Source organism: Nelumbo lutea, chromosome 8 (genome assembly GCF_056320005.1).
Source record: "Nelumbo lutea isolate HS-2025 chromosome 8, American lotus-T2T, whole genome shotgun sequence".
Classification (NCBI taxonomy): Eukaryota; Viridiplantae; Streptophyta; class Magnoliopsida; order Proteales; family Nelumbonaceae; genus Nelumbo; species Nelumbo lutea.
Window position 1 is genome coordinate 58,909,162 of NC_142691.1, and position 25,413 is coordinate 58,934,574.

The 25,413-nt window shown below is 40.6% G+C and overlaps 1 protein-coding gene across 2 annotated transcripts in view; it reads right to left on the reverse strand.

The window, feature by feature from the left end:
- The window catches only part of LOC148844413 (putative UDP-N-acetylglucosamine--peptide N-acetylglucosaminyltransferase SEC), an 81,566-nt gene that overhangs the window by 11,902 nt on the left and 44,251 nt on the right, over positions 1-25,413 (reverse strand). For both annotated transcript variants that reach the window (XM_088957133.1, XM_088957132.1), the window contains exons 7-15: positions 15,190-15,309; positions 14,894-14,956; positions 14,721-14,799; positions 13,415-13,524; positions 13,252-13,305; positions 13,082-13,149; positions 12,852-12,954; positions 12,485-12,687; positions 12,301-12,397 (exon numbers count right to left, since the gene is read on the reverse strand). In XM_088957133.1, the coding sequence (XP_088813259.1) occupies positions 12,301-12,397; positions 12,485-12,687; positions 12,852-12,954; positions 13,082-13,149; positions 13,252-13,305; positions 13,415-13,524; positions 14,721-14,799; positions 14,894-14,956; positions 15,190-15,309 (897 nt within the window). The remainder of the gene's footprint in view (positions 1-12,300; positions 12,398-12,484; positions 12,688-12,851; positions 12,955-13,081; positions 13,150-13,251; positions 13,306-13,414; positions 13,525-14,720; positions 14,800-14,893; positions 14,957-15,189; positions 15,310-25,413) is intronic.

Consider the following 25,413-nt stretch of genomic DNA (forward strand, 5'->3'; position numbering starts at 1 on the left):
TGGAAGAGCAATAGAACACGGATTTTGAGGAGAATAACAAAATGTCAATCATTCTGCCGCCGCCACTTTAAGTTAATATATATAGGTTATGCTAGTTACATGAAAGGACATATCTGCCCTTGGTGTTTACATCATAACTATGACTAGATAACAACCAATATAAAACTGAAACTAGAAATAACAAAACAACAAAATAACCACAGCTGTGACTAGATACATTCTACCCTACGGACAGAGTGGTACCACAGCTGTGGGGCCCACATCAATGTTCTCTACACTCCCCCTCAAGTTGGGAGTATATGTTCATCATTCCCAACTTGGATAGATCCGCCTCTAACTTCTTTCTTGATACGGCTTTAGTAAGAATGTCGGCTAGTTGCATACTGGATGTGATGTAAGGGAGGCCTATTTCTTGAGATGAGACCCTCTCTCGCACAAAATGGCGGTCAACTTCAATGTGTTTGGTTCTGTCATGCTGTACTGGATTATGTGCTATGTTAATGGCGGCTTGATTATCACAATACAGCATCAGGGGTTTCTCATACTCAATACCCAACTCCTCAAGTAGAGATCTTAGCCATAGGATTTCAGCCACTCCATTGGCCATGGACCTGTATTCTGCTTCAGCACTTGAGCGGGAGACCACACTTTGTTTCTTACTTCTCCAGGAGACAAGGTTTCCTCCCACAAGGGCACAATATCCCGAGGTAGACCTTCTGTCATCAACACTCCCAGCCCAATCTGCATCAGTATAAACCTCCACTTTCATGTGATTGTTGTTCTTGAAAAGTATACCCCTACCTGGGCATCTCTTCAAGTAGGCTAAGATTCTTTATGCCGCAAGAAGATGTGTGGTTCTAGGAGAATGCATGTACTGGCTGACAACACTAACAGCATAAGTAATATCTAGCCGAGTGAGGCAGAGATATAAGAGCTTTCCTACCAGTTGCTGGAACATAACTTTGTCTTCAAGAAGCTCCCCACTCTCGGCACTAATCCTGTGATTTTGTTCAATTGGTATATCTGCAGGCTTGACACCTAACTTTCCAGTTTCTGCCAACAGGTCTAGGACATATTTCCTCTGAGATATAAAGATCCCCTGTTTGGATCTAGCAACCTCAATACCCAAAAAATACCGGAGTACACCAAGGTCCTTCACCTCAAATTCTTGGTGAAGAAGCTGCTTAAGAGACTCAATCTCATGGCTATCATTCCCTGTGACCATAATATCATCAACATATACTGCCAACAGTGTCAAAGAGGACTCCACCCTCTTGATGAATAGGGTATGATCTGACTGGGCCTGTACATATCCAAACTTCACAAGTGCTAGTCTGAATCTATCGAACCAAGCCCTAGGTGACTGTTTCAAACCATACAAAGCCTTGTTGAGCCGGCAGACCTTCTTACCTACTTCTGCATCATAGAAGCCAGGAGGCAAACGTATGTAAACTTCTTCCTGCAGATCTCCATTCAGAAAGGCATTTTTCACGTCCATTTGGTATAAAGGCCAAGTGTGACTTGCTGCAAGGGACAAGAGAACTCGAATAGTACTCATCTTGGCTACCGGTGCAAATGTCTCCAAGTAATCTATGCCATAAGTCTGTGTAAACCCTCTTGCAACTAACCGAGCTTTATACCTCTCAATAGATCCATCTGCATTATGCTTCACCGTAAATACCCATCTGCACCCAACTGGTTTCTTTCCTTTTGGCAAATCAACTACCTCCCAGGTGTTGTTCTTCAACAGAGCATCCATCTCAACTTGCATTGCATCTTTCCATTCAGGGACGGATAGGGCTTCTTGCACTGTTCTTGGAATAGGGACATTGGAAATGGAGCTAAGGTAGGACCTGTAGGTAGGAGATAGGCGAGCATAGGATAAAAAATGGGAAATACAGTGGGCTGTGGATGTGGTACAATGTCGTTTCCCTTTACGGACTGCAATTGGAAGGTCAAGATCATCTGTAGGGGAAGTCTCTGTGGGCTCTGGGACTGAAGTATCTGGACCTGGAGCTGCAGATGAAATTGGAGCTGGTCTGGACTGCTGATGATCAGGATCAACCTGCCTGCACCGCCTGTGATAAACCCTCAACTCCTGATCCCTCTAACCACCCTCACCATTGTAGCTTTCCCTCAACTCCCGATCCCTCTGACCACCCTCACCATTGCAGTTCTCATCACCCAATGGAATAGGTAAAGGAACTGCCCCACTCTCACTGCTCTCCCCCTGAAGACAAGAACTCAAACCCCCACTCTCACTACTCTCCCCCTGAGGGGCAACCCGAGGATAATAGGGTGTCCCCTCAAAGAAAGTGACATCCATGGAGACAAACTTCCTCCTGGAGACAGGATCATAACAGCAATAACCCTTTTGAGTTTGTGCATAACCAAGGAAGATGCATTTGGAGGCTTTGGGTTCGAACTTGGAGGGATGGGGTCCGAGAAGCTGAACAAAGCAAGTGCAACCGAATGTCTTAAGGGGAATAGAAAACAAGTCCTCATGTGGGTGTAGAAGCGAAAAAGGAGATTGCATATCAAGGACCCTGGAAGGGACCCGATTAATAAGGTATACCGCCGTGAGGATAGCGTCCCCCCAGAAGCGAATAGGGACATTAGAAGTAAACATGAGGCTTCTAGCCACTTCCAAAATGTGCCTATTCTTCCTCTCGGCAACTCCATTCTACTGAGGTATATGAGAGCAAGATGATGGATAACCCCATGATGAAGAAGATAAGATGTCAACGATTTAGCAAAGTATTCCTTTGCGTTATCAGATCAGAGAACTTTGATCTTGGCATCAAACTAGGTTAGGATCATTTGGTGAAAATTTTGGGTCAGGGAAGGTACCTCATCTCGTGAACGCATGAGATAAACCCAAGAAAAGCGGGTATGGTCATCAACAAATAACAAAAGATATCTGTACCCACCCATGGAGGGGATATGATAAGGCCCCCAAACGTCAGTATGCACAATATAAAAAAAATTAGATCTCCTTTTATTACTCAATAAATAAGGCTTTCTACAATGCTTAGCAAACTCACAACTTTCACACTGTAGCTGAGACAACTCAATAGACTCAAATAAAGTAGGAAACAAACTTTGTAAAGATCGAAAAGACAAATGACCTAATCGGTTATGCTTTGGCATAACCGGACTCACACTCTTAGAAACAAAAGACAATTTCTCTACTGACTCTCCCTGACGAAACCGCTCTCCGAGCAGATAGATCCCATTCGTCTCACGGCTAGTCCCAATCACCTTCTGCGTCTCCAAGTCCTGAAAAACACATCGGTCAGGGAAGAAGGTTACTGAGCAGTTCATATGCTTGGTAATACTACTGACTGAAAGAAGGTTAGTATCAAGCTTAGGAACATGCAAAACAGATGATAGGGAGATAGTATCTGAAAGCTTGATGTCACCCTTCCCAGAAATAGGAACCAAGGAGCCATCAGCAATAGATACCTTATCCCTACCAGAAGACAAATGGTAAGTAGTAAACAGTGAAGACAAGCTAGTCATGTGATCAGATGCACCTGAGTCTATTACCCAACAAGGTTCAGTAGTACCTGGAGCTGAGGCATGATAGGCTGAAGCTTGAGTACCTGAATGGGCGAAGGCAGATGTGACAGGGGCTGATGAAGGTTGCGGTGGCTGAGCTGAATTTCCAACCTCCTTTTCTAGCTGTATTAGGGCAGCCCGAACTGCAGCTAAGGTCTCCAAAGATGTTCCTTTTGTGCCAGATGAGGATGCTGAATCAATGTTACATGAGCAGTGCCCTTCTTGTTTCTTAACTTCGCAGGAACCAAGTGGGGATGTAGTTTCCAACATCTCTTTTGTATGTTTGGGTTTCTTACAATGTTCACATACTACATCCAACTTGTCTTCCTTCCTCCTGTCCTTCTCTGAATCACCCCCTGATTTGGGTGTAGCCGCTACAAAGGCTGATATGGGTTGCATCATAACCTTCCTTCTGGTTTCTTCACTATGTACAAATGAGTAAGCCTGAGAGAGAGTCACATTGTCTCTAGTCAAAATCTGCTGCCTCACAATATCATATTCTGAGTTCAGTCCCACCAGGAACTCAAACACTCTGTTTGTCTCGATGTGCTTTCTATGGGTCTGAGCATCTTTGGGACTCTCCCACTCAAGAGTCTCTAAGTGATCAATCTCATGCCACAGGGACTTCAAGGTAGAGAAGTAGACCGATACCGGTTTCTCTCCTTGTCTAAGGGTGTTCACTTCACATTTCAATTCATATGCTCTGGCAACATTAAGGGGTTGGGAGTAAGTTTCTTTCATAACATCCCATATCTCCTTAGCTGTTTTTGCCCACAAATAATTCCGGCTAATATGAGGCTGCATAGAATTACACAGCCATATCATAACCAAGTAGTTTTCTTGCATCCACATGGTATATGTCGGGTCTCCCTTGGAAGGTTCTTTCATATCTCCCAGGAGGTACCCTAATTTACCTCTTCCACCAATAGCCATCATGGCTGATTGGGCCCATTCCAAATAGTTTGATCCATCAAACTTTACGGTCGTAATCTGACCACCCATCTCAGAAATACCACCATAACTGATGTTCCCAAGACTGCCTTCTGCCTGAATTTTAGACTCCATTTCTGTCAAGTCTCAAAACAGTACTTGAATCACCAATCACAATCAAAACAGTATAGGCCTGATCTGTATTCTCAGTGTATGTGCACAAAACCGAAGTAATTATGATCTGAAACCAACTAGCCAACACAGTAGTAGCTGTCTGTAGATCTCTAACCCCCTTAGAACTCTGAGAACAGCTTTAAAACAAAACTGATATGCTAGGGAAAGTTAGGGTTTTAATCAGTCCGGAAAGGAAGCAATTCAGTCGCACAGTCCAAACTATATAGATGAGCTTTCAGTAGGGTTTTAATCAGTCCTGAGAGGAAGCAATTCAGTCGCACAGTCCAAATTGTATAGATGAGCTTGCAGTAGGGTTAATAAGAAACCCTAGAATCTGATCGGATCTACCAATCAACTTAAGAGTAGCTCTAGGTAGATCACAGAGTTCAGTCAACCACTAGAGCTTGCCGCAAATCACTTTCAAACCCTAGAGTAGAAAGAAACATAGTTCGGTCCAGGGTTTGATGTAAAACCCTAGGAAATCGAAGAGAGAAAGAGCTAGAATGATTCGGCCTTCCCCTTCAGATAGGTCCAACCTATCTTCTCTGAAAGAACTTCTATTAAAAAGTAACAACTTACAAGGAAAAAATAGTTCGCTGCCTTCTAGGGTTACCTGAACCCTAGCCTTCTCTGATCCTTCCTGACCACCAACACTCTGCAACCCTAGCAAGTTTCTAACAGCTGCTAGTACCTCTGGCAATCTCCAAGAATCAGTCTGCGAACTCCTCCTTTTCAGCTTTCAGTCCTAGGAGATTCTCATGTGGTCGGCTGGTATTAGACTCACATGAAAAACCCTAACTTGGCTCTGATACCATGTAGGTTTTCAAGACTGCTATTCAGTCTTGATCACTAAGAGATTTTAGGTTCAATGAGAAGAGAAAGTGAAGATGTAGAAGAAAGAGTGATGGAAGAGCAATAGAACACCGATTTTGAGGAGAAGAACAGAATGCCAATCATTCTACCGCCGCCACTTTAAGTTAATATATATAGGTTATGCTAGTTACATGAAAGGACATATCTGCCCTTGGTGTTTACATCATAACTGTGACTAGATAACAACCAATATAAAACTGAAACTAGAAATAACAAAACAACAAAATAACCACAGCTGTGACTAGATACATTCTACCCTACGGACAGAGTGGTACCACAGCTGTGGGGCCCACATCAATGTTCTCTACAGACCAGATTCCAAATCCGTCCAATCCGGGTCCAATTGGCCCAATCTAACCTCATCAATCACCTCACACTACCCAGAAATCCTACCCTGTGAAATTTCATCCAAAACAAACCTTGTTTGCCCCTCAATCACACAAAGATTTCGTTTCGAGGCCCTAGATTAACCGAATCGAACCCTTTCCAAATCTGTCCAATTTGAGCCAAGTTGGGCCAATTTGATCCCACCAATCAACCCAAAATGCCTGAAAACCTCATCTTGCCAAATTTCAGGCAAAATACCCTCATTAACCCTTCCATCTAAAAAGATTTTGTTTCGGCCAATCTCGCTAGTCCACAAACACAAGCCCTCTCTTTGTGGTTGGACCAATCTCAACCTTCCACCTTTTGACCCGAAACCACCCACCACTGGACCAGAACCCTGGTTTGTCAAAAATTACTAAAATACCCCCAAATTACCCAAAATTATGAAATGCCCCTACCTCCCATATAAATTCAACCTAAACATCTCATTCGCCCTAACCGGAAGAATTCAATGGACTCTTCTTCCCCATTCAAACATCGAACTAGTGGCTAAGCGGTAGCAACCCACATCTCTCCCACTTTCTACAATTTTAGGCTGAGCGGCTGATCTCGTTCTCCCTTGTTCCTTCCCGCCGTTGCAATTTCAGGCAGCAGCAGTTCTCTGCCGACCGGATTTCTCCCCCTTCATCTTCTCCTTCTCCTTCTTCGTTTCCGCAGGTCTGTCACCACTGGTCACGTCCTCATCGATCCCACCGCCTAGTCATCATCGTCTTTTTTTTACCACTCTAAAGTTCACATTCGAATAGAACTCAGAAGCAGTGTTGGTCATGACTTAGCCAGATAGCTCAGATCTCATACCGGTCATTTCCTAACAACATTGATACCCTCCTTAGTGGAGCCACACTTGCCAGCAACTGATGCCGAAATGGGTTTAGTCTCCACCATTCCTTCTCAGTCCTCTGCATTTGAAGACGATGGGGGAGAATCGAGGCAACCCCCCTTCCACCAGAATTTGTAGCCTCTTCTGTTCTTTCTCTCCAGCTTCATTGGTGGCCGAGACATTACTCAGGTACTCAGTTTGAATCGAATCTTCTTCTTTTTGACAGGGAAGATTTGAGGTTGGGGAGGGGATCGATCGAGTAGGTTCTCTCAGATTCACCCTCGTAGATTCTATCCCCAACCCAATCCAATTTGAACTTTTTCTATATTCGTTGGTAGTGTTTTTAGCTGAGTTTGAATGTAATATCGATAGTGATTAGGTCTCACTGTTCTTCCCCATCCTATTTGTTTTTTTGGTTTTATCGTTGAATATCTAGTCTCTCATGCTCCAATATTGTCATAATGGTGATCATAAGGTTTGCATATTCATGATTGTGATTAATGTTATGCGATTAGTGTTTAAACATGATTACTTTTCGTTATCCTACTAATCTATGCAGACATGGTTCTTGGGGAGTTTAACTTTCACATACTCTAGGCAAATAGGAAATGAACAAGAGAAAAAGTAAGGGAATGTGGTTCAGGGATTAGTGTCTTCTTGTAGTTCAGGAGTATGGTAAGAGTACTAAAGGGGTGGCTAGGGCTTAAGATTAATCCGAAGGAAGGATACTACACTAGTTAAGACAGATCTGAAAAGAAATAGAAAATAGTAGAAGTGAACAATAATACACAAAATAAGGATGGGACTTGGGAGTAGTAAAATAAAAAGATAGAAAATGTAAAACTAAAAAAAAAGATAACAAATGGTACAGTAATCAATGGGGTTAGTAGTGCTGGGTAGTCCGTTTGGTAAGAAAGAGTATGTGCAGATTAGGAGAACATTTAGGGGAAAAGAGTAAATAGGTTAATAATTGGTAAAAAAATATAAACAAATAAGTAATTGAGTAAAAATAGGTAAAAATTAAATAAAATATAAATAAGTAAATTGGGGAGGCTTTCTTTCATGTTCATTGATGTGCCTTTTATTCTGCTTGATTACTTGTATATCTTGTGATTTTATTTTTATTTGAGTTACCATGTGAGCCCTAGTGTTTTAAAAGCGCAAGGGCCATTTTGTGCTTGAGGCGCAAGGTGAGGCGCACAATAAAAAAAAAAAAGCTAAAAATTCAAAAAATTATAAAACATATTATTAATAAAAATATTAACTTAAGTTTTACAATACATGTTTTAAAAAACCTGTTATCTAAAATTAAAATACATAAATATAATATGTAAAGCATATTCAAATGAGAATTTAAAAATGAAATCAAACATATAAAACATTTTCGAGCATATAAAACCCACAAACTCTTTTTTTTTCTCAATTGCATCAAGTAGCTAATGTGACATATTACATTCCTAATTCTATGAGCCGCCTTTGTGCCACGCCCCTCGAAGCAAGCCCAAACAAGTCCATGTTAGGGTTTTTCAAAAGGCGCACGCCTGGGCTAAGGTGGTGCGCCTTTTGAATGAGCTGCACCTAGGACTTGGGCGAGGTGCCTACCCTAAAATGCGCCTCGCCTAAGCGCCTAGGCATGCCTTTTAAATCACTGGTGGGCCCCACCTATTGGACCCGGGAGAGGGGTGCCTAATCCCTTTCCTCTCCCATCCGAGTCTTACCCGGATTGGTTGGACTGATGCCTTGGGTTTTGGAGTCACTATTAAAACAAAGCATTTTAAAAATCTTTCTTGGAGGTTCCATTACCTCCATTTCCTAATTTGATGGGTGGCGACTTCATTTCCAGTCCAAGTGGCAAAGTGAGCTGTTTTTCTGACGCTCACAGTCGTAAATGTCAATCATTCCCTACTTGTTGGAAAGCTCACCATGCAGGGGGCAAACACTATCTTAGTAACAACACCGGCCAACTGATTCAAGGAAGTAACATAAGGAATACAAATATCACCCAAATCTAACTTCCCCTTGATCAAATGCTTGTCAACTTCAATATGCTTTGTCCTATCATGCAGAACTAAATGCTGATTGCCACCTTATTGTCACAGTACAAGGTCATAAGGCATCTCACTGGAAGTCCTAGCCCCAAGAGAAATTTCTTCACCCATGGTAATTCAGTAACTCCATGTGCCATAGCTCGATACTCAACTTCAGCACTTGACCAGGCCACAAATAAAACTGAAAGAAGATTCCCCAAATGAATTTTGTATAGCAATACCCATAAAACAGATAAAACGACATTTTCCACTTTGGGTTCAGAATGGACACCTGTTAGCCAACTGAAATCCTTTACTTTTGAAATGAACTTGAGTAAGTAGACGGCCATTGCTACCAGTCACATAAATGCTTCAACTCTTCATGGTATTGGATTACCCCAAACACCTTTAACTGAAGATCTTTCAACCTGTTTACTTGCCAATGCTTTATAAAAGGATTCTGCTGAAAACTTGTCATTTTCTACATTCCTTCCACCACCTTAAATCTGAACCATTTGGATGTATCTTCACCTCTTGGAGTTAAATAATAGCATCACACACTCAAAACCCCAATCTCCAACCTTCAAAGAAGAAAAAAGCACCGATAGTGAATGGAACTTCATAACCCCCTTCGACACACTCAGACCATATGATGATCTAACCTCCATCGAATCCCAACCAAAATGAACCACCCCATACTTACAAACAATAACCCTCCTCCACAAAAGCTCCCTCTCCTTCCCAAACCTCCGAACCCACATACCCAACAATGCTTTGTTAAGCAGCTTTATTCTCCTAATCCCCAATCCACCACCCTTCTTATCCCTACACACCCAATCCCATTTTACCAAATGAAATTATATTTCTTCCACCATAATATTCCACAAAAATTCCCTTTGCCCTTTTTTTTCAATTTCTTCAACCACTGATGCTGGAACTCTGAGAAGAGATAAGTAAAAAAATTAAGTTGGTTAAGACACTCCTTACAAGTGTAGTTCTCCCACCAGTTGATAAACATTTCCCTCTACACGTGGAAACAGCCACATAGATGGTGCTGCTGTTTTTGCTCCAATTGGTAACCCCAAATATGTAAAATATCACACACCACAATTATAACACTTGTTTAAATTAATTTTCAGACTTGTTAGCATTTTAACATTTCAGAATAGTCCTAAATTTCTTTTTTTTTTTACTAATTTTTTCAATTGTTTTTTTTTTGCTCCATGGGGCTACACAACAGGGGTAACCCATCCCCCAAACCCAAAAGCCCCCAACCCTCATGCAGGCAGGATTTGATCCCAAGTCTCCACTACAACCAGCAGGTATTTCCAACTGGCCAGTTGGCACCTTGCAAATAGCCCTCAACTTTGGCACTTTCTGCACTGAATTGTCTGCAAAAATCAAAGTATCATTTGCATATTAACAATATGTAATGGTTACACCCTCCCTTTTAACGTTAAAACCATCAATTAACTGCCCTCACTCCTTTATTTATTAATTTAATTAACACCTCAACCACAAACATGAAAAGCATCAAGGACAGCGGTTTCTGAAGAGATGCAAGCAAACATCCAACTTCTCCACCTTTTCCCAAAACCTATCCTCAAATTCACTTCTTCCAAGAAACCCCAGCTCGCATCCCATCCATTGGGCATCATACCATTGATACTTTTGACAACCTTATATGAAATTTTCCTAAAGCCAATCAAATCACCTAACCACTTGCCTAAGTGAGAGAGGAGTTAAATTCTGCCTATAACTAAATTCCCTTCCTTTTTATACTTGAAAGCATCCACCAATAATCAAACGCCCCTGTTTAGAGTTGTCTAGTTCCCACAAAATGTCTCCAATAACTTTCTCTATTTTCTTAGCAACTAGTGTAGGAACTTTAAAGGTCAAGAAGTAAATGGGAAATTTTGCAGGAGTTTATTTGATCAACGTGATTTCCCCCCCCCACCCTTCAAAGAGAGGTGTAACTCTTCTTCCAATCTATATAAGTTTCTTTCAAAACCTATTTAAGATTCTAGAAGACAAATGAATTTCTATTGCCACCTAAGGCGAGACCCAAATACTTAATTGGTAATTAGGGGTGGCCACGAGCCGAGCTTCTCACGAGCTATTCAAGCTCGGCTTGTGAAAAGCTCAAGCTCAACTCGGCTTGTGAAAAGCTCGAGCTCAGCTCGGTTTAAACCGAGCTTCGAGCCAAGGTCGAGCTTGATATATAGGTTCATTTGCTAATCGAGCTGATCTCGAGCCCAGTGAAGCTCGACTTGTGAGGCTCACGAGTCTACTATAATAAATAAATAATTTTTTATTATATACATACATACATTTACATATAAATATGTATAATAAATAATTTTTATTACATAATAATATTTTATATATAATATTTTTATTTTTTATGAATAATGGTAAATAATTTTTGTAATTCTATTTTTTGTATGTAAAATAAAAAAAATATTTTTATATCTATACTTTTACTTTTTAGAAAAAAAAACTTGGCTTGCAGTTGAGCTCAAACTCGAACTTGTGAGCTTTGAACGAGCCAAGCTCGAGCACAAATCTCTAGCTCAAATTGAGCTCGAGCCTAACACAATTTCAGCGAGCTGAGCTCAAATAGCCAAGTATTCGGCTCGGCTCGGCTTGGCTCAAATCCACCTCTATTGGTAATTGAACCACTGAGCAACCTAGAATTTCAGCACCCTCTCCATAGCCTCGTCTAAACTCAGGTCAACGATACAACACTTATCCAAGTTTAACTTTAAATTCGAAATGCATTCAGAACATTCAAAAGGAGTTGAAGATTCTTAGTCCTCTATCATGACAAAAAATAATAATTTCATCCAAAAATTACATGTAGGTAACCACCGTGCGGACATTACAACCTATCTGGCCTCTAACTGAGGATATCTGCTATTAGTGTGAACCAAAGGGGACAAACTCCCTGTCTGAGGCCTAGACTTCCATAAACATGTTTTAAAAATATTGATAATTGATGTTCTGTTTTGTACTTAATTCAGTGTGCTGAGAAACATAGAATACATCAGCCATATATGCCTATTTATGCAAGTCATTTTTTGTAATAAAAGAAATTGACTTCCTGACGGTTACAAAAATTGACCAAACTCTGAAATCCTAAAAAGCTGTTGTATTGCTGATTTCTGCACAATAAGAGGTAGCAAATGAATACTACACATTTCGCTGGAATTACCTCTTAAGAAATCACAGAAACAAACAAATAAAACAGGAAGCCTGAAGATCAGAGTCAGTTAAACTTAAACCTAACCCACTAACAGGTTTGAATCTCAGAAACCTTTAAATGTTATAAATCAAGAACATCCATTGTACAAGCTTGCGTGACTAAGAATGACTAATAGCATTGCAATGAATATTTTTCCTATTTACAAAGTTCAGTTAGGTTGGCCCTAATAAATTTCAATTGTTTATGACCAGCCATCAAAAACTGCTGTAGGTCAATACTAAAACAAGAAAGATAGCCAATATATGCACATACTAGCAAGATACCTGCAATGTGTGTAGAAGGTTACAAGTAGCTTCTGGAAAATCAGGTCGTAGAAGCAATGCCTGCTTATAGCTCTTTATAGCTGCTTCCACATGTCCACTGCAACTCAGCCAAATCCCAAGGATGAAAAATATGTTCATTAACAATAGGTGTGCAACTTTATATGGATCATTAATTACACAATACCTGTCCTTGTAAGCTGAAGCAAGATTTGCATGTGCTTCGGCCATAGTTGGTCGAATAGTAACAGCCCGTATGTAGTCTTGGATTGCTTCACTAACTCTACCAATCTCCTTGTATGTGTTGCCCCTGTTTACAAGCCCATCAGCAGCTAGAGGATCCATACGAAGGACTTCATTGTAGCAAGAAATAGCATCTAGATAATTTCCCTGTCATTGAAAAAAAAAATCAGATTTCCAACTATGAACCAGGCAAAAGATTTAATAGCAAATAAGCATAAAGAACAGAGTACCATGAAAATATGTCTTTTATAACAAGTGAATGGAAAGGCGTTATTTTCCATTTTCTTATATGTGAAAAGTGGCAATTGTACCTGCTGCTTATATATTATTGCTAAATTGCTGTAAGGAGCAGAGAGTCCTGTTGTTACAGCTAATGTTGCCTTGTAACATTGAGCAGCAGCAGTCATCATATTCCTGCACATTCAGAGGAGAAAAGAAAAAAAACCTTCTTTATGGAGCCTCAGAATGGCTATACACTAAGTGATGCCTCAAGGGAAAATTTTGTGGTCATTTAAAACGAAAAGATATTTAGGAGGCATACAATTCCATATATATGTTTCCAAGGTTGGTAAGAGCTTGGGGGTGGTTAGGCTGGAGGGAAAGGCATGCCTTCACAAAACAACAGAAATGTCATCAGGATAAAGAACAGAAAGAGAACACAACCTAATGAAGAAAACCCAAAATCATACAAGAAAAGGGACAGGAATCTACATGATAGCAATGGGTTGCTTCATCAACTCTGCCAGCATCTTTCAGTGCATTGCCCTATCAGTTGCCAACCACTCAAATTTTAATATAAAAAAAAATTGTGAACACCGAATTCAAAGAGAAAATTATCCATATTAGATTCCAATATGAAAACAAGAAGACTAACCAAGTTATTGTATGCCTCCAAAAACCCTGAATCATAAGCAAGGGCTTGCTTGTAATGGAGAATTGCCAAATCTATCTTGCCTTGCTCATAATATAAGCTAGCTAGATTGCCTGCACCATATCAGTGATTGGAATGTATTATTGCCCAACACATCATACAAACCAAGTTAGGCAGCTAATTTTCTCCTTAGAAACAAACCTCCGCTAGAATAACTGAGTCTAGAGTAAAATTAGTCAGCTCATTTTGCTCTCTTTCCAACTGTCCACATTTAGGTAGAGATATAAATTTTCTTCTCTTTTGAAAAGTAGGTAGAGATATAAAATGGTCAAGCTTAGAAGTCAGTTCATGACATCCCATTTCTAGGGTCATTTTACACCCCGAAAACAGGGTGCACCCAGGTGAACCAGGTCCATTAATTGAGCATCTGGGAATGCAGTTTGTGACCTCTTTCCTTTATGCTCCTTTTCTTGATTTTTCTTATTTCAGTTTCTTCACTCCTTTTCATTTTCATTTTTGAGGGATCTCCAGATTAAGATATATCAACAGCACTATGACCTCAAAAGATCTAATGCTTATGCACCCTATCATTATGTTTAGCAATACCACTACATTCTTCTTATAGTTCAAACATGACCCTGGTAAATGTTGAAAATGACAAAACCAATGTTGCATGGACACTCCTAAGTGTCAATGTGGGACACGTATTGGATGCTGACAATCAATGGATTCTTAATGGACACTTCAACATGATATTTTACCTTATCTACTTGCTTATTTCACATAATAAACAGTTAATATACATAATAAATGCCACTTCTTACAAAACCATTGTTAAGTAGCAAAGATAAATTTCTAGACTATTTTAGGTATATATTTAATGTTTTTTTTATGAATAAGCTATATATGTAATGTTAGAATTGGGGAAAAATGAACTACTTTAATAGTTTTTACTTTTCTATGGATATGCCTGCATGTCTTAGTTTTTCCTTCTTGCCAAGTCAGTAACATGTCAGATTCTAGTTCCCATGTCTCTGTCCAAGCAACTCACATAACCCAATAGCAACAACAGCATGACTCAATTTAGCTATATGGGACCTGAACAAGCCATGCATTAGCGAGACAATCCAAGAAATAAACAGCTGCTTCTACAAGCACAAAAGAATTTAGCCACAATGCAGGGACAGAAAGCTATGCAGCATTGTAGCTAGAAGTAATTCAATTACCAATATCATAAGTAAAAACAGTGAAACCAAGTGAATGCAAATCAGCTAAAAGGTAAATGAATAATGTTGATGACAAAACATACCAAAAGCTATTGCATAATCTGGTCTTGCCTGAAGAGCGTGTTGATAACACACAACAGCCTCTTGAGGCATCCCCAAGGCCTGGAAAAGGTAAAAGAAAGATCTTGTTTTTCTCTGGAAATCACCTAACATTTTCTGCTAGCCGAACTTATTGGCACAATATTTGATATCTTACCTTATAAACATTCCCTAGATTTAGGTAGGCATCAGCAAATGTTGGTTTCAGCCTAACAGCCTCCTGGAAAACGATAAAACCCATGAGCGGTGTGTACAGATATAATTCAAGAGAAATTCAGGTGAAAGATATAATTCACTCAAGCTGTAAGTTAATTAGTCCATAAAATGCCCAATCCCTAGGCAAAAAATTTAAAGTTGTTTATGTTCATTCCAAGAAATAAGATAAATTAAAATATAATCATGGCTCAGCTTCCTATCCAAACCACAAATAAACATGCACTCAAGGATCCCTACCTTATAATATTGAAGGGCCCTTTTAAAATCTCCTGCTTCCAAGAAAAGCCCAGCAAGATTTGACCAGGCAATAGCAAAAGTTGGTTGTATACGAAGAGCTTCAACATAGCAATTGTATGCCTACAAAGATAACATAATTTTCAGACCATGTGGCAGTAGAAGCTACCATACAGCAAATCCTTAAACAATTTTGACATATTCATTCATAATTCCTACCAAAAAAAAAGAAGGCAAGAAAAAATAATCATCCATAACAAATATGACAAAAGAGAAACTCAAGGTGGATCAAGATCAATTGCAGAAAGAAAATCTCTAAGCGAGTGAATCCCAACACTATAAGAACAGCATTCCTATTTCTGAAAATTGACCATGTCAGGCGCTGTTTCATATCCACATTCCAGGTGCATGCCAATAATTCCAAAATATCAAACATTTCAAGGTTTATGGACTCACTGTCAAAAACCACATTCCCACCTTAAACAGATGCACATAATCCTTGTTAGCTGCTACGTGAACATACATATACTTAAGTATAGCTCCCAAGCACTGCATTCCAAATAATAGGAAAAGAGGATGAAAAAATGTTGATCCAGAAGGAAAGGTTTATATGATCATCCAAAGTCCTATTGGAGTAATGTTGTCCTTACAGCCTCTTACGTAAGTAATCATCTAAACTCTTTGACTTTGGATGGTAAGACACCTCATTCCACTCTGTTCCTTGATACCCCTCTATTTCCTCTGCCACTGCATATTTGTGGTTGTGTTTGTTTTATCATACGTTTTTTTGAAGGATAAAGATAAATTTTCATTAAGATAAAAAAGAAAAGTAAAGAAGGTGATAAGATAAAAAACATGAGAGAAATCTCAGGAAACCAAAAAAGGCCCAAGATAACTGCAGCTTACAAAGATGAAAATTACCCAATCATCCGAAAGAAAATTGAAGAAACAGACCCAACACATCCCCATAAAACAAGGACCACCAACCCGACACTAAACAAAAGCAAAGATACCTTTCCTGAAACCCGCATCAGTCTTCATCTGTGAGCATATCCTCTTGGGTTGAGAAATCCTCGTCCCATACCCCTCTCCATTGCAGATGAGCTTTGTTTTTTTCTTTCTCTTCCTTTTTTCTTCTTTTAAATTCTTCAAAAGCCTTCCTAGAAAATTCCTCACCACCCCAAAAAACAGGCCCATGCTTTTCCCAATTGTAACCTCTCTATCAACTAATTTCTGTATAGCCACACCACTTGAGTCTTCTTTGACTACATCATTATTCTGCGGCAGCCGGATCACACTAGAATCAGAAACGTCACCACTCACCTTGTTTTCCTGTTGTTTCTTCAGCGTAAGTGGAGTTGGAGACTGTTCTTGCACCATTAACCCCCATGATCAGAGTCACCACTTGAGTCTTCTTTGACTACATCATTATTCTGCGGCAGCCGGATCACACTAGAATCAGAAACGTCACCACTCACCTTGTTTTCCTGTTGTTTCTTCAGCGTAAGTGGAGTTGGAGACTGTTCTTGCACCATTAACCCCCATGATCAGAGTCAGGAGTCTCATTGCCTCACTCTTTTTCTTCTATACACCCATTTATACTTTTTTGTAGGTCCTGCCCCTACCAAGCCAAGATTTATACTTGAAAAGATCTTTGTCACATGAACAATTTTGTGAGATCTCAAATTGCACGGTTTCTTGCTGATTACCCCATTAATCTGATCCACCTCCTTTTCTTCAAGTTTGCTCCTTCAACCCAAATCGACACCCAGCCTTCCAACCTCAACCTCCTCGGTGAACTCATCAACACCTAAAACTTCCTTTTCCCCAACCTTGCCTTCAATCTCCGGCTCAACATCAGCACTAACACTCCTTTCCCAAACCTTCTCCTCCCTCTTCTAGCCTCACTGTTCAACAGAGTACACCCTCCAAAGAAAGCAAAACTGGATTTCCAGAATCACATCTGGTCTCTAAAAGTGTCATACTTATACCCACAGGCTCTAGGGATACACAAATCCCATCAAACCCCCGGCTAACCAAAGATACCGTCACCAATCACGGGACATGAATAGCCATCAAGCATTGTTCCTAAACCACCAATGATCCTCTTCTTGCCACATTTGTCAAACTTTGCGATTACCCAAATCCAACTCTCTTCCTTTCTTTTTCTAGCCTCAGTTGAGACCCTCTTTGTTACTCCATATGTTTTCAAAATTGGTTTGATAGGCCCTCTTGACAGTGTAACCGGCCAAAGATAAGTGGAAGAGGAGAGAAGAGAAGAGAAGAAGAAGAGAAGAGAAGAGAGAAGGTTTGCAATGTAACAGTACTGGCAGCTCCAGTGTTTATTTTACTATATATAGGGCGACAGAAATAACAAGGGAAAAGACCCTTGTGCCCCTGAGTACAATAACAGACATAACAGAAATAAAAAACGAAATAAAAAAACACTTTAATTAGCCAAACAGGCCCTAACAACTGCAACTAAGTTATTTTAACATTATTCCAACACTCCCCCTCAAGTTAGAGCATAGATGTCAATCATGCCCAACTTGTCACACAAATCTTTGTGCCGCACATGATGAAGACCTTTGGTGAAGATATCAGCAAGTTGCTCTTCCGAGCTGACATATGGTGTGCACACTTCTCCACTTTCAAGTTTCTTTCTGATAAAATGCTTGTCCACTTCAATGTGCTTCGTCCTATCATGCAGAACTTGATTAGCAGCAATATTGATGGCAGCTTTATTGTCACAGTATAGTGACGTAGGATTGCTTACTGCGAAACCCAGTTCACCTAACAGATTTCTTATCAACATGATTTCCGCAACTCCATGAGTCATCGCTCTATACTCTGCTTCAGCACTAGATCTAGCCACCACACTTTGTTTTTTGCTTCTCCATGTGACTAGGTTTCCTCCTACAAAGGCACAATAACTACTGGTAGACTTTCGGTCATTGACTGCTCTTGCCCAATCTGCATCAGTATATACTTCCACTTTTAAGTGACTGTGTTTCTGGAACAACAAACCAGCTCCAAGAGACTTCTTGAGATATCTCAAGATCCTCTCTGCAGCCTCAAAGTGAGTTGTCCTCGGACTGTGCATGAATTGACTAAGGACACCCATTGCATAGGCAATATCAGGCCTAGTCATAGACAAATACAGAAGTCTCCCCACAAGTCTATGGAACACCTTTACATCTTTCAAAAACTCTCCCTGATTGTCTCCCAGATGGTGATTAGGTTCAATAGGTGAATCAGATGGTTTTACCCCCAACTTGTCTGTATCTTCTAGTAGATCTAGTACATACTTCCGTTGGGAAATAAAGATGCCCTTGTGAGAGCGGGCAACTTCAATTCCAAGAAAGTATCGTATGGGGCCTAGATCCTTCACCTCAAATTTAGTGGCTAAGAATTTTTTGTCTCTGGATCTCAGCCTCCCAATCTCCTGTGATCACTATGTCATCCACATACACAATAAGAGCTGCAATTTTACCTTCACCTCTTTTTACAAACAGGGTATGATCTTACTGGCATTGTTTGAATCCCATCTGTTGGACTGCTAAATGAAACTTACTAAACCAAGCCCGAGGTGATTGTTTCAACCCATATAGGGACTTTTTTAAACCTGCACACCTTTTGTTCATTGCCTTTGGCACAGAACGCTGGGGGTTGGGTCATGTACACCTCCTCTTCCAAGTCACCATTCAAGAAGGCATTCTTGATGTCCAATTGGTGAAGATCCCAGTCAAGATTTGTAGGCAAGGAAAGGAGAATCCGGATGGAGTTCATCTTCGCTACTGGAGCAAAAGTCTCTGCATAGTCCACTCCATATACCTGTGTGAAGCCTCTTGCTACCAGTCTAGACTTGTACCTTTCAACAGTTCCATCAGCTTTGTGTTTCACTGTGAAAACCCACTTGCACCCCACTGGTTCCTTCCCCTCAGAAAGATCTACCAACTCCCACGTACCATTTTTGTCTAAGGCATTAATTTCTTCCTGCATTGCATCTGTTCATTCAGGTTTTGACAAAGCTTCTGCCACGGTCTTAGGGATGGGAACACTATCCACAGAGGAGAGAAAGGCACGGTACGAAGGTGAAACATGCTCATAGGACACAAAGTTAGAGATAGAATGATTAGTGGTACAAGATCTAACACCCTTTCTCTTAGCAATAAGAATATTAAGATCATTGGGGACAGGTGAATCAACATTTAAAGGAGCAATGGGAGCAAGTGTACCTGGCTGATGAGAAGGATCTGCCTCGGGTGAATCCGATGATGTTGGTTGCATAGTGTCTGGCTCCACGGCTCTTGAACTCTGCTGGCTCTTATGGCGACGATGAAAAGCTCGAAACAAAGGATCGGGTAAAGGAGGTAGTTGAATCTGAGTCGTCGCCTGTTTCTCCTCAACCCTACTCTCCCTCTAAGGAGAAACCGAGAAGAACGGTTGACTCTCAAAGAATGAGACATCAATGGAAACATAGTACTTGCAAGCAATGGGATCATAGCAACGATACCCCTTTTGAGATGAAGGGTAACCAAGAAAAACACAAGGAATTGCCCAAGGGTCAAGTTTACCACGAATAGGTGACAGGTTGTGGACAAAACAACCACACCCAAAAACACGCATCGGAATGGTGGACAGCGGGGCTGTAGGGAACAAGAGCTGAAGTGGGGCCTTATACTCTAGTAGCCGAGAGGGCATGCGATTGATGATATATGTCGCACACAATACTGCATCCATCCAGAACTGTTTTGGCACATTCATATGAATCAGCAAGCCACGAGCAACTTCGAGAAGGTGTCGATTTTTTCGTTCAGCCACACCATCTTGTTGGGGTGTCCTGGCACAAGAGCTTCACTGAAGTGACCCACTCGAAGCAAAGAACTTCGTGAGATCACAATGGAAATATTCCTTTGCATTGTTTGACCGAAAAATATGAATTTCAATTTGGAACTGAGTGAACACCATGCGTTGAAAATCCTTCACGATTTGTGGCACTTCATCTCGAAATCGCATAGGGTAAACCTAAGTGTATCGAGAATAATCATCAATCAAAGTAACAAAATACTTATAGCCAGTCGCAATTGGTAGAGTAACAAGGTCCCAAACATCAGAATAAACAATATGAAATGGAAATTCATATCTTTTATTTCTTAAAGGTAAAGAACTTCTACAATGCTTACTCAACTGACAAGTTTGACACTGTAACTGACTCACTAACAAGGACTCAAACAACTTTGGGAACGTAACTTTTAACGACTCAAAAGAAAGATGACCTAAACGACTATGCCATAAATAGGCCTGACTCTCACTCGACGAACTTGTGGACTCGGTCGCCACTAGACCAGCATTATTCTCCAACACGTAGAGACCATCCACCATGCTTCCTCTACCAATCGTCTTCCCCGAGGTCAAATCCTGAAACACACATGAAGACGGAGAAAATGTGACTGAACAGTTCAAAGAGTGAGTAATACTACTAATGGACAACAAATTAATAGGTAATTTCGGAACATGCAGGACATTAGGAAGAGTAAGGCCATGTGGGAGAGATATGGTGCCTCGGCCAGCTATTGTAGAAAAAGAACCATCAGCCAGTCTTACCTTATCTCTCCCAGAGAGAAGGTTATATGTCTGGAACAAATTTGACTTACCAGTCATGTGATTTGAGGCTCCGGAGTCAATAATCCAAGGTGAATCAGTAGTATGAGATGACACATGGAAGGCTGTGGCATTACCTGATGTAGACGCAAATGAGGTAGGAGTAGGCCCAGAATCCACCAGGCGGAGAGTCCTACCATACAATTCCAAATGTTCACGGAAGGAGTTGATAATATCTTCCTTAGGGTCAGAACCGAGATGTCTCTCCTGAGTAACGGAAGGACTAGTCTCTGTCGATGCCATATTAACTGAGTTATACCTTTTTTGATTCTGCTGGCCTGGTTTCTTGCCCTGATCTGGTGCTGATTTCTTACCCAAATCCTGTGCCCATTTAGGTTTTCCATGGAAATCCCAACATGTATCTTGAGTGTGTCGTGTCTTCTAGCAGTGAGTGCACCAAAGCTTGCTTTTATCTTCTGATTTTTTCTGAGTGTCACCCCTTTTAAAGCCACCTCCGACATTTGTATCCGAATTTCCCCGGACCGCTAGGGCAACTGACTCCCCTTCTACACCATTCATCACACTTCTTCTGCTTTCTTCTGACTGCACCAAGGCATATACCTCCTAGACTGATGACAAGTCTTTACTACCCAAGATCTGTACCCTGATGGACTCATATGACGGATTCAGCCCTAGGAGGAAGGCAAACACACGTTGCTGTGATACAAGTGACTTATAGGCTTTTGCATCTTCATCACACTTCCAATTCACATTCTGATAGTGATCAAGTTCTTTCCATATTGATGTTAAATCAGAATAGTACATCGAGAGACTCCTCTCCCCCTGCTTGCAAGTAGAAGATTCAGCTTGTAGTTGATATATCTTGGCATAGTGTCTCTGTTTTGAATAAGTGGACTTCGCTTGTTCCCATATCTCACAAGCAGTTTCAGCCCACATAAAAGTCTTCCCTACTTGTGGCAGCATTGAAACCAAGAGTCAAGGCATCACCATACTGTTCTCTTGGTTCCACCTATCATACTCAGCACTTTCATACTTTGGTTCCTTTATTCTCCCATTGATGTATCCTATTCGCCCCCTAGCAGTGGTGTAGAGTTTTATCCCCCTAGACCACTCAAGGTAATTCAGACCATCAAAGGGAATGATAGCCATGGGAAAGGTCATATCCATTCCCCCACTCACTCCATTGTGGCTCCCTGAGATCTCTGAAGTAGCAGAATTCTCAGTCGACATGGTCAAGCAGTTAATCAGTCCCACACACTGGACTTAGGACCCCTCCTTACTCCACAAAACAATGCTCCACTCAGTTCACACCCACAGACTCGGGTTTACCAACCAGATTGAGCACAAACAGTACCAAATTCCGGACAAAACTGAGGTAATATTCGGAAGTTTCAGACCTGTATAGTTTTATCAGTCCCCACCTACCAGAATTTCAGAATGTCTAACAGCCACTAATCAGTAGGAGAGATCCTTCTTACTTATAGTCAACTCAAACCATTGAGAAGACAGGTCAGCATTGACCTACAGTTGTCTTAACACATGAACAGGATCACACAATCCAAGAAAAAATTAGGGTTTTCTCTCGGCACATGACCAAGGAGAGTAAAGAAGAGAAAAAATAGGGAGAACTGTACCAGTCGTAGCTATTCTGTAGTCCAGAATCAGATTTCCTTTCTGCTAGTCTGTTCGATCTGTTCTTTGGGTTGATCGATCTTCTCTTTTAATCAGCATTCCCGCTCTGATACCATCTTGTAGCCGGCCAGACATAAGTGGAAGAGGAGAGAAGAGAAGAGAAGAGAGGAGAGAAGAGAGAAGGTTTGCAATGTAACAGTACTGGCGGTGCCAGTGTTTATTTTACTATATATAGGGCGACAGAAATAACAAGGGAAAAGACCCTTGTGCCCCTGAGTACAATAACAGACATAACATAAATAAAAAACACTTTAATTAGCCAAACAGGCCCTAACAACTGCAACTAAGTTATTTTAACATTATTCCACCAGGCCCTAAAAGCTTCTTCTTGCCATCTTTCATGTTCCTGAAACGATTTTGCTTCCTGCAAATATGCAAATCGGCTTTGAAATCCTGAGCAGCTCTGAACTTTCCTAATGGGTGAGATGAGTGCTTCAGGCAAGATCCCTGAACTGCAACAACCGACGGAGAGCTTGCACCACAAAACAACTTGCCACCCTCAAGACCTTGAAAGAGGGGAATTATCTCCTCCCGATGATCCAAATGAAGGCCACGATACATTAGTCATGCGAATATGTAAATAATCACCTGAATCGGCTTCAGTAGCTTGTCCAAGACAAGTGACCGATTCCCCCTCAATTCAGGCCAGTTTGAGCCTTCTCTTGTTTAATATGTTTTGTGGTCCCAATAAATTAAATGATAAGGATGGAATAGGCTCCACATAAGAATCTTTTGGCTCAACCACTTCTAAAGATGACATCAGTCTATTGGCTAATATATTGTCAATAAATTTGGGTCCATTAAACTCTCGAATGTCACTATTAAGAGATATATTGTATTTGGTTGTATTTGTAATATTGATTAGTTATGGGGACTTAAATGTATTTCTCTTATTTAAGCAAGTGGTTGTATCTCTTGTTCTCATAGTGGATATGCTTCCTCTCCTCTTGTGGATGTAGGCTACCAATACGAACCACATTAAACCTTGGTGTTTCTCTATTTCTTCTTCTTGTTTCCTCCTTGAGTTGCTATTCTATTTTATGTTAATTGACATGGTATAAGAGCTATTTTATGTTGTTTAATAGTCACCTCCAAAAGTAGGCTTATTGGGATAATTTGACGAGTTGCTAAAATCCCTCTTAGTTCCGCCTAGTTCAAAGCAATCACCCCTGATACCTGGCCTAGTCTCTTTATTGTTTTATTGCCTAACCCGATCAGGTCTATCATGTCACCCGAGTTTGAAATTTCGATAGCCATTCATTCCTCGAGCTTACTCTCCACTCTTTCAAAACCAATTATAATTATCTACCCTTACCAAAAAGTATTTATTATTCCTTTTTTCCTCATGTCCTTTCTTCTTCCAAGCTGAACTCATCTTTCAATAGACCCTCTTCCATTCCTTTGCTACCATGTGGCCTCCATCCTGCCACATCAGCTTCGTCTTCAACCTCTCGACCTTCCCCCAAAGCAACACTTCATGTTCCATCATGATCGAAACCTTCATCCAAACATCATTCAAGAAGACATTGAGATCTCAAGGAACCTCCCTCGGCTTCATTCCGGCAACAAAAATCTTTGCAGAACAAAGCTTTGAGGTATCACAAGCTATGAAGACACCTCCAATCCAAAGATTGAAAGGGACTCTGAACAATCTGATAAGAAAAGCCTGTTATGGAACTCTTCATTGCACTAAGGCGAACTCTGCTAAGCCTGTAAGTACTTTTGTCCCAATGCATGGAAGGTAGTCTTCAGATATATAGAAACATCTAGTTGATAGACTAACATAATATTCTGCATGTTACTGACATGGTGTACCTGGCATCCCTAATTGTGTAGGGAATTTTGGCCTGAAAAATGAAGGTGGGCAAATGTAGAATGGAGTTGCAACAGGCTCAATATCCCAAATTGAAACCCGACTTGGGCATTCACCAGCTGTTGATTCATCCCATCCAACCTGTTGAGTTTGATCAATATCTTAACAAACTTTGTCCATGAAAAGGTGTAAAGCAATGGTGTAGATACCAGTTTATTGAGTCAGAGAATCAACTTGCAAACTTATTCACACAGGAACCGAGTAGGCCTCGTATTGATTTTATTGCTACCAAGTTGGAAATATGTAGTGTCCATTTGGGAGGGCTTTCTGACAGCTGCTTCTGGCTTTCCAATGTGGCCTCACGCAGAAAGCCTAGAAGTTAGGTGAAAAACCCAGACAGCCAAAGTACGCTTTAATTGAGTAAGAAATCAATTTTTATAGTGAAGCTAGTTTTAGTAGCTTCTTCAAAGCAGCTCAGTCAAACACAGCTGAATCAAAGATGAAGCCCTCTCAAATGGGCTCATAATATATATGGATCAGCTTAAGTGGGAGTGTTAGTGCAGGTTGTAGTAGATCAGTTACTATTTTACAATTGTAGAAGAAATGAAGGGTAGTTTTGTAATTCTAACTGCACTTTATTATTCTTTCTTGTACTGTAATAGGCGTGTACATTAGTGAACAGCTCTTTTATTTTCTTTGTAAGGACAATCTTGTCGACTCACTTAAGATTAATATAAATACTTCTTTTCTGGGTTGGTTCAATCAGATTGATCAACCCTAACAGATCTGAACCTGTGTCTCTCTTCTTGCTCTTTCACCTTCTCACAAAATGACAAGGTATTAGAGCAGGCTGCTCTTTGATCCTTTTCTCTTCCTTCTTGATCAGTTTGAGAATTATAATCATTGCCGATTGGTTCTGGACTGTTTTGATCTCTCCAAAGACCATTTCTCTGTGTTTTGCACACCTAGTAAGAGAGATTTCATTAGATCTCTCTCATATGACATCAGTTTGCAGCAAGATTTGAAAGGAAATGTCGCCTAGGCCCTCTCATCATATTCTGAATTTTTCATTGAGATCTGAGAAGTTTTGAGAGAGA